This window comes from Alligator sinensis, unplaced genomic scaffold (genome assembly GCF_000455745.1).
Source record: "Alligator sinensis unplaced genomic scaffold, ASM45574v1 scaffold453_1, whole genome shotgun sequence".
NCBI classification, from domain to species: Eukaryota; Metazoa; Chordata; order Crocodylia; family Alligatoridae; genus Alligator; species Alligator sinensis.
Genome location: NW_005842485.1, coordinates 637577 through 647225, shown reverse-complemented (window position 1 = coordinate 647225; position 9649 = coordinate 637577). Strand labels below are relative to the sequence as shown.

The following is a 9649-nucleotide window of genomic DNA, read 5'->3' as shown; positions in this document are numbered from 1 at the left end:
CCACAGGTAGCACAGAGTTGGCTGCAGGCTAATTGCTGGAGCATTTTTCTTAGCCTTTTGTCTGCTCACGCTGAACTCTGTAGCCGCGCTGTTAGCAGGACCCGCACTAGCTAGTTCAAAGGCAGCTCTGATGTGCAGTGAGAGATGCAGTATTGCCAACCCCATCGTGTCAAAAATCACGAAACAAACTCTTAAAAATCAAGAGATTTGGAATGCAAATCATGAGATGCTATTTTTGAAGAGTGTTTGTGTGTGTGGGGGGGGGAATTATTTGTGAAGGTGTGGGGGGCTGTAGGTTTGGAGTCTGGAGGAGGGGGTGTCCCCGCACACCCTGGCAGGATATGGGGTACTGTGGGTCAGGAGTGAGGGGCAAAAGCAGGGCAGGGGGGATGAGGGACAACAAGCAAAGCCCTCTGCACCATCCCCTCCTCCTTGGGAGAGGGGCGAAGCTCTTGCGTTCACTGCGGATTGCCCACCCTCGCTTTCCATAGCCGCGGTGGCTCCTGGGAGATGTAGGCGCGGGGTTGGGGCTGGAACTACAGCTCCCAGTAGGCGGCGCGCATGCGCTCTGCACGGGGAGGGAGCGCAGGTTGGAGTGCAAGGGCGGTAACCCCTCGGCTCTTGGATTTCCGGGGGGGGGGGTCAAAGGTCAGGAGGAGCGTGGGTAGGGAGGGTGTGCGTGGATCCAGGGGCAGGGGAGCCTGGGGGTGGGAGTGGCCGGATTTGGGGACTGGGGTAGGGGTGGAGGCGGAGGAGGGCCTTGGCACCACCCTGCCTTGGGGATTCCTGGGTCCTTTCCTGGCATTGCCCTGCTGCCCCCCCCCCCCCCCCCCCCCCCCGGCTTGGGCTGCAGCCAGCAAGAGAGGTGCCCCCTGCCCTGATCCTTGCCGCTCCATCAGGTCCTGGGGTGTGACACGATCCCTGGCCTGGGTGGCTGTCGCGCTGCCAAAATGGGCTTGCAGCCAGTTTCCGAAGGGCTCTGGCCACTCCCTTGTTGGTCGCCAGACTTGGCCCAGGGGATTTAGTCAAAGGGGCATCTCTCTGGCACGTGGGAGCATGTTCGGTTTTGGCGGTGGGAGGCTGGCATCCCCCCATTGTGGTTCGAGCTTGCGTGGATGCCCTGCCATGGTGCATGCTGCCCAGCTCTGAGCCCTGGGACTGTGTATTGCACTGGGAACCAGAGGCCTGGAGACAGAGATTAGGTAGACTCGAAAGAAAGCCAAGTCCTGGAGCAGGGCAGCCCCCGAAGCCTTTCTGCTTAGCTAGCCTGCCTTAGAAACAACCCACTGTGTGTTTGTGGCTGTGCTGTGTTTGAAGTGAAGAGTGAGGAGCCCCACACCAACCGCACCCTTCAGTGGGGCCACACGTGCAACGCTGACAGCTCAGGCCTCTTTGGGAGGCGATGGACTGGGTTCCCTTGTGACTGTGGCTGCCTTGTTTCCTGCAGGGCATGAACCAACGCACCCCAGACATCGAGCGGTCTGAAGAGCAAGATGTTTTCCTTCCAGCTGTCAAATTCGTACCTGTGTGTATCCCAGGCTCCTTCATGCTTTTCAATAGCCTGAAACTCAGAGCTAGGATCTAAATGTCACGTGGAGACCAGCCTAAAGTGTTTGTGGAATATGAAGGGAATATGAAGTCCTTTCTGGAGCGTTATGCCAGGGGTTGTCTGGCACAACTACTTTCTACATGTGTGTTTACAAGATAGAGCAGATTGTGTACACGCTGGAACCTGTGGTCACAAGCGCAGTTGTTTTGATTATGGCTGCATGACAAGCCACGGTAGCACCCTGAAGCTGTTGTTCATTGCTGGGGTTAACTACCAATGCACATAGCAGCAAGTGAGTGCGGTGCTGGCTTTGAGCCCTGGAACAGTAATGGTTACAAAAAGCAAGCCTGCTGTCATGTGCCCCAGTGTGATATCAGGCTTACGTAGTTCTGTCAGCCCTCCTGTATCTATCCCTGTGGATGGCCTCACTTCTCTTTCCACCATCATAACGAGGTCTCCCATTCCCCTGCCAGCTTGTCTGTGGAGAGCAACCCACCTCCTTTCCTGAGATCTCTACTCATGGTGGGGAGGCAGGGACCTTAGCGCCTTGACTTGCTCACTCATTCCTCTTACTACTTGTCTTGCAGGGGGTGAATCCAGGCAGGTTTGGCCTAGGGTTGCTCAGAAAACGTGCAGCAGGTGGGCTGGGTACTTGCTGTGGTTTTCTGACTTGGAGTGTAAACCAGGAAGGCTGTGTAGTTGGCAGGAGACACTGTTGAGAGTCTGGTGCCTGGTACAGAGGGAGAGAGCATCACACTGTGACAGCCCTAGAAAACCCTCAGAGGGTGCCTCTAATTTCCCTGACCACCCCCACGCATGTAGTGTGACTTCAGGCTTCAGCCAGATTCAGTGGTGATGGTGATGTAACAAAACTAGTGCATGCTAAGGTGAGAGCGGGTGGTTGTGGCCCCAGGGAGACCTCACATAGGGAGGTGTTATTCAGCCCAAGAGGAGGCATAAACAGCATGGCCCTTCCTAACTGCACCTGTCTGTTTGTGTGTCTCTGCTTAGATCTCGATGCTGAAACAGAATGGGCTGTTGCAGGCTCTGTCAGAAGAAGCCAGTGGACTTACAGAAGCTGGTAAACTCTAGCTGAACTCCCCCTTTTAGTGTCCTTTGGTTGTGCAAGGCTGCACGTGGCTTGCATGCTGTATCATTGTCACAGCCCACTGTCTGCAAAGTAAATACAGTCTCTTGATGGGCACAACCAGATTCTCTCTACACTGGGACATATCTGATTGGCACGAGCCTGGTGATTTGTACCCAAGTATTTCAACCTGCCCAGAAAGTCTTTCCCTGATATGTGGGCCAGATGTGGCTCTGTATCACCACAGCAATGTCCTGCCTCTCTCTCTATTCACTGAACAAGCGTCTCCCTTCTGTGACTGTTTGTTTCCCAGCTGGAATGCTGTGCCTGTGGCAGGTCTATCTGTGGAATCTGTGTAGGGTATGATGTGGGGTCCTTATTATAGTTCCCATGAATCCAGGCCTCTCCCAAGTTACAGAATCCAAGCAGAGTGTTTGTCCATGTACTTGGAGCTGTGCTTTTTCAGTGATCCAGAGTGGATGGCAGACACCTGGAAAGGCTCTGAGGAATGCCCCCTGCTGACTGTGTGCCTAGCATGTCTGTGAGGCACTGGCCTCAGTGGATGAGCAGAGCAGCTAGGCCCCTGGGGAGTGTGGATGTAGTGTGATCACTCCTCAGGTGTGTGGTGGGGTCAGGACCCTTCCACCCTTAGCTGCCTTGCAGGTGTCTTGCACTATGGGCTCACATGCAACCATGTGATAGGGAGTGGATTTTACCCACAGCCTCCCACCTTAGAAAGACCTCATCCCAGAGCCCCCTAGTATCTGTTGGTATCTGCTGTATCAGAACAGTTGGGTTTGCTCCAGTCTAGACCTGACACCCCATAGTCAGGGCAGGAGGCAGGGAGGGAGATCATCGAGGAAGTTCCTGTTGCTCAGCATTACCTCGGGATGTCTAACAAAAGAGTAGATGGAATGGAGAGGGAAATGGGGTCCCCAGAGGTCATGGGAGCTGGAGTGGTGTTTACCTGCATGGTTTGCAAGCAGGTAAGGAAACAAGACAGTCATGTAGCCTGAGGTTTCTTGCTGTAACTAACTGCGTTGGTGTCTCCCTCTAACCAGACCCCAGCGAAGAGGTGCTGCGGGCCCAGGAAGAATGGGAGGCTTTGGAAGCTATCCAGTCAGGTATGGATAAGTACAATAACTGTCACACAATATGAGGGGACTAAGTCTCACACTGGGACCTCAGAGGCTGCTGCCAGCTGGGTAAGGAGACTGGGATGTGTGAGTGAAGGGGATAGAACAGGGGAGGAGACAGCAGGGTGGCCTGTGTCCACCACACACAGACCCCTCTAGAGTGAAGTCTCAGCTATCCTCTGGTATCAACAAGCATATAAGGAGATTGAAGAGACGTGCTTGAAGGCACGCCTGTACCCTGAGTCACTGGTTTGGCTTGGGCATGGAGTGTGCATCTATCATTACTTCAGAACAGGCCTTTCACCAGAACAGGAGCAGCACCTTGGGGACTCCATTCCCAGACTAACCTGTCCTCTCTTCCTGTCTGCAGGGACGGTGGACAATTCAGCAAGTCCTGTCACCCTGATCTCCTTCAACGAAGCGCTGCAGTACTTCCAGACGGCCGACCTCACTGAGTGCCGGGTATGGAGGGTGCAGATGACATTTACCTTTGTGTCCCTATCTCTGGGCCCCAGGAAAGCTCAGGGAGTGTTTTATTAAGGCACAGAGATATGAAGTGACTGAGGCTGAAACTCAGGCTGTCTAAGAGAGTCCTGTCACATTTTACCTCAGCTTCTTCCCCATCCAATTAGTCCTCCCAGACCCGTCTGCCCTCCTATTCTCCTGTTTATTTGTATGTACAGGATTTGCTAATATGTTTTTCTTCCAGATGAGGCCAAGGAGGCTGCGCTGCTTGTTTCCCTCCTGATTCCCCTTTCTATGTGTTGTTCTCTCCTCAGAAAAGAATCCAGCCAACACTGCAAAGGCGAGGGCTGTCTGCTGTGGTCCACTTCTTCTTAACACTGCAAAGGCGAGGGCTGTCTGCTGTGGGCCACTGCTTCTGTGGCCCACCACGCCTCCATCAGCAGCTGCAAGCTGAGCGGGACTTGGCTTTTGCGATTGCCCAGTGTGAGTACTTCTTGCCAGGGAAAGGCTCTGCCCAAATGCTTCTCCATCCTTGGAGGTTTTTAAGACCTGGTTAGACAAAGCCTTGGCTGGGATATAGTTGGGGTTGGTCCTACTTTGAGCAGGTGGTTGGACTAGATGAGACCTCCTGAGGTCTTTCCTATCCTAATTTTGTATGATTCTGTGAATCGCTACATGATGATTCCCACCATCTCCCTCCCCCTTACCTGATATCCTGGAGCATTGTGCCGTCATATACACTCTGGCCTGGGTATCTTGTTGCATGTGCTTTCTTCCTTGTTGGCAACTGCTTGCGTCCCCTGTTTCCCCATTCCCACATGAGCTTCTTTCCTGTGCAGCAAACCTGACATTGGCTAGTCCCTGAGTCAGTAACACCTTGTCTGAAAGCATTAGAATTTGGACGTTGGATGAATAGGTATATAGACATATATTTATGTCTTAGATATATCAAGCTCCTGAGGAGATCTTGTCAGGGTTTTCAGCGGCTACAGAGCTGGGTGTTTCTCAGCTGATGCAATAAATCGGAGAAGGACAGTCCAGGGGATAGGATGCCAGCCTGAGACTTTGGAGACTTGGGTTCGGTGCTCTGATCTGTCCTGCCACTTGCATCATATAATTATCTATTGTCCCAGAATCACAAACATTGCCACAGCAGTTGCAGCAGTATCTCCTCTTCATCAGTGGCCTGTGTCAGCTGCTTCATGGAAAGGAGCAAGACATCCTGCTGTAGGTAGTTAAACTGCATACAGGGAGTGTCTCAAACCCCATCTGATTTGAAGTTGGCTTCTGCCCTGGAGGCTGGAAGTTCCTCTTTTTTAAATCTAGCAGCTTCCTCTAATCCTTTCTGCTTGGACTGGATGCTCTTGTTATCCTAAAAAGGTCCCATTCTCTTTGTGAAGCCTGCCTGCGAGTTCCACAGGTAGATCTTGCATTATGGGGAAAAGCCTTTCCTTTTGTGTTTCATCCCTTCATCTCTCTGACAGCTGGGTTTGTTCAAGTGAAAGCCTTTATGTGTCTGGGACATTTTCACCTGTGACACTTTTTCCAGTAAGCATCAGTACAGGCTGAAACATGCAGTTTGTGACTGTGGTTGGGTTTTGTTTCTAGTTGGAATCTGACTTAATTTATTTAACCCTCAATTTTTTGTCAAGTTTCCACTGTGGTTCATTAGAGAAGGGGGATGCTGAATGTTGCAGACAGATGATGGATGTTTTCTCTGCAGGTGGCTTGGATAATAATGAGAAGGTGCATATGAGGATCCTGCAAACTATCTACAAGAAGCTGACAGGCTCCAGATTTGGTTGTCCATGCTATGGAGCCCACTGGGAGGAGCTCGGCTTTCAGGGTACGGGGTAGTAGAGAGAGGAGTTTGGGGGCCTTTGGTACAGAGCTCTGAGGGAAGGTCTCATCTATACCCCAGGCAGCACTAAGTCAAAGGGTTTTGGATGCACGTCTTTCACTATGCAGCTGTCACCAGGCACTGGACCAGTTGTCACCAGTGCAGCAGCTGGAGTGCCAGGTGCTGACATGCCAGCTGATGTTGTTACCACTGGCATATAGCTACTAATCTCCCTCTGATGACTGGTGCAACAAGCTGCCACTGGCAGAGCTGATTAAGCAGCTGTTCTTGGTCTGCCATTGCTGTTTGTTAGTGTGTTCTTAGTGTTTATTATTATGTTTGGAAGCGACTCTATGGCCATGTTCCAGTCAGGGTGTTAAAAGCATGGATTTAGCTTCTTTTTTTTTCCTGTCAGGAGAATGCAGTGTATTCCCCTCAAATTTACAGAACTTGCCTATGAAGGAATTTTTAATTGAATCTGTTTTTATCAGTTTATAGATTTTGCTTAATCAAAAGCCTGGCCCTTTAAAACGTAGCTTCTCTGTCCATTCTTTCTGTGTCACAAATGATTTGAACAATGGAACAACAGACTTCTCAGGATTTCAGACTCATTGAAATTCTGGGCACCGGCTGTTTTTGAAGAAGTTAAGCTTTAATGAAGCTGTTAATGATGGCAGTCTGTAATTGGTGGGCGAGTGACAAGCTTGGGTCAGTAACTCTGGGAATTCTTGAGTGACTTCAGAAGTAACTTGCCAATCAATGCTGCGTCTGCAGCTAATTCACGTGTTGTAGTTCTGCTGGATGCAGTGACTGCAAACAGATCAGTTCTCAGTGTCAGAGATGAATTCCTTGATATCTGACTAGCTAGTTGGTTTCCTTTGACCTTGTCTGCTTTGCTGGTTTTGGGGACTAGGCACTTTTAAAGTATTTTTAAAAATGTGCACATTTTGGGGAATAGGCTAGAGATGCTCCCTGGTAGTCTTCAGCTAGCTCATCTTGTGCACAATACTAAAACGCAAGACTCTGTTGATGTAAGTTATACTGGAATAGGTGTCACTTGTTCACTTTCATTCCAGGGTAGACATTTGCTTAAAGTAAACAGGCTGTTTGCTCCCCTGATGTAAGGAGCAGTAATAGCTACCTGCTGTGTGTGCTGCCCCAGCATAGCAGTACAATATCTGACCTGGATCCCAATGTAATTTACATTGTTGTACAGGATCAATGCAAATAACACAGGCTTTCTGTAGGCTGCTTGAATTCCTTAGGGTTACTGCAGTGCCAGTTAATGAAAAGTTTTTTGGTTCTGTAGAGTCATTGAATTCCTTTGAAGAGTTCAGTGGGTCCTTTTGTAAAAAATCAGTGTTTGGTCTCTGGTTGTCCAGAATCTACCAGGGAAAATAGGTAAGAAGAGAGGAATTTGTAATATAATAATCAAGCATTAAAGAAACCTAGGACATTCCCTTTAAACAGTAAAATCTATCTGCCTTTTAGTCATGGTAGAAACAAAGTCACACAAAGGCACCAATTTAGAATCACCTGTTTGGTCTCCCTCCTTGTAGTGTCTGCGTGCATTTCTCATAATCCTCTGATAGTCACTATAAACTCTTGAAACAGTACAGTGACTGACGAGCATCCTGGCACAGGCTTGGGCCCAAGCCCACTGGAGGGGAAAGCCAGGCTGCAGGAGTAGGAGGCAGATTAAAAGGAGGATAGTCTTGACCACTTTGCTGTCCGGCTACAGAAGAATGGTATGCTGGAAGCCAGTTTGCTGCCCTCTGGGGCAGGGAAACTAGAAAGCAAGAAACTGTGGCAGGCAGGTCCTGGCAGGGCAGAGAAATAACACAGCATGTTGGGTGCCCAGTCACAACTGAATGGTGAATTCCATGGCAGAAATGCTGAATTCAGTGGTCTGTAGGAAAAATGCAAATTCTGTGAGGCTGCTCACAATGGAGCTATTGTTGCAAGCTGGCTGCAAATTCAAGCAAGTTCCAATGTATAAGTTCTTTTTTCAGTAGGGGCTGGATCAGAGCTGACACCCCCTAATGAGGCAGGGCTCTGTTCCCCATTTCCTCCTCTGTGCCCCATTTCCTCCTCCTCCCAAAGCAAGTTCCAATAGGTTCTTTTTGCCAGGGCTGGGAAAATTTCCTTAATGAAAGGGAAGGGTAGGGAGTTGTCAGAATTTACACAGGTCCCAGAAACAGGCCTGCTGTGAGCAAGGGCTGTGCTCAGAGAGCCTCAAGCCATATTTGTGCAGTATTTCAGCTCACTTCCTGTCTGACTTTTTTCTCAAGGTCTGGATCCTGGGACAGACCTGCGTGGGACAGGCATGCTCAGCTTGATGCAAGTCTTGTACTTTGTAATGGACCCTCAGACATTCTTGCTTGCCCAAGACATTTTCAAGCTGTCTCAACACAGTATGCAGGCATGTCCCTTCCTTTACCTCTGGGTGGGTATTTATTTAATTGTTATAAGCCTCAGGGAAGGGTAAGAATCACACACAACTCTACTTTACTTTGGCTGATAGGAAAGGTATTTAGAGGTCTGATTCTCTGCTGCATCCAGTTTCTCATAATGACAACATGTTATTTGACCATCCCTGATAGCAGGAGACTACTCTGGGCCCAGAATAAATCTGTTGGTGATCATTCCACAGTCTCCTTTGGTGACTTGTCCCAGCAGTCAGATAATTCTTGCCTACAAAGCTTTCCCAGTGCTGCATGTAAGCCACCAGCCATTTTACATCCATGGTTACCTGCTCTGTTGGGGCAAGGGATTCGATACAGGCCCAAAGCAAATGCTAGGACCAAGCCCCAGATCTAGATTAGTAGCTCTGTTATAGAAATGAGACAAGCAGGATCTTTCCAACATTTTGGGGACAAGAGTGTTCCTTGACTGATTGAGATGACCAGTCCCTCGCCCATCACGCAAATCTGAAGGTATTTGGGAAGCTCGGTTTTTGTCTGCCCTCTGCTTTCTAAGCAGCCCAGTGTGGGTGATCCTGCCTGGGAGTAGAGCTTCCACCAGCACAGCTCATAGGCAGTCCCAGCACAGCAATACACAGTCTCCATAGGGGCTGAATTTCACAAATTGACAACTTGATCTGATTACAGGGTCTGGCCCAAGTGTGATTGGTTGGCACTAGCTAACCTCTGTCTTCTGCATTGAATGGGGCAATGCCTGGATGGGATGATGAGAATGAGTGCAGCCAACCTCGCATTTAGTTGTAGGGGATTCAAGTTCTGCAACTAAATGGGCTAAGGGCTATTTGAGCATGGCCCAGTATGATGGTAGATTGATGAGAGTCTTATTCCTCATAGTGCTTGTACTGCGGTAGGGCCTAGAAGCTCCAGTCAGAGACCCATAACTCTGTTGTGTGGGGTGCTGTACAAACACTAAGTAAAATGCAGTTCATGCTCCCAAGAATGTACATTATCTAGGCTTCTGGCATTGGGCCTGTCTGTGATTATGATGAGACTGGAGGACAGGCACTTCCAAAGTGCTAAGGGGAAGATGGGCTTTATTCTTAAGAACTGATCAAGTGCTCTTCCTTTCACAGAATTTCCCATTCTGTG

General features: G+C 49.7%; 1 protein-coding gene across 1 annotated transcript in view; it reads left to right on the top strand.

Moving 5' to 3' along the window:
* Positions 1-259: 259 nt before the first annotated feature.
* Positions 260-9649, top strand: part of ELMOD3 (ELMO domain containing 3) — a 14361-nt gene continuing 4971 nt past the window's right edge. Inside the window, exons 1-8 of the mRNA XM_025212820.1 lie at positions 260-648; positions 1448-1525; positions 2561-2630; positions 3698-3760; positions 4143-4234; positions 4552-4720; positions 5961-6083; positions 8369-8564. Of these exons, the coding sequence (XP_025068605.1) occupies positions 562-648; positions 1448-1525; positions 2561-2630; positions 3698-3760; positions 4143-4234; positions 4552-4720; positions 5961-6083; positions 8369-8564 (878 nt within the window). The 5' untranslated portion in view covers positions 260-561. The remainder of the gene's footprint in view (positions 649-1447; positions 1526-2560; positions 2631-3697; positions 3761-4142; positions 4235-4551; positions 4721-5960; positions 6084-8368; positions 8565-9649) is intronic.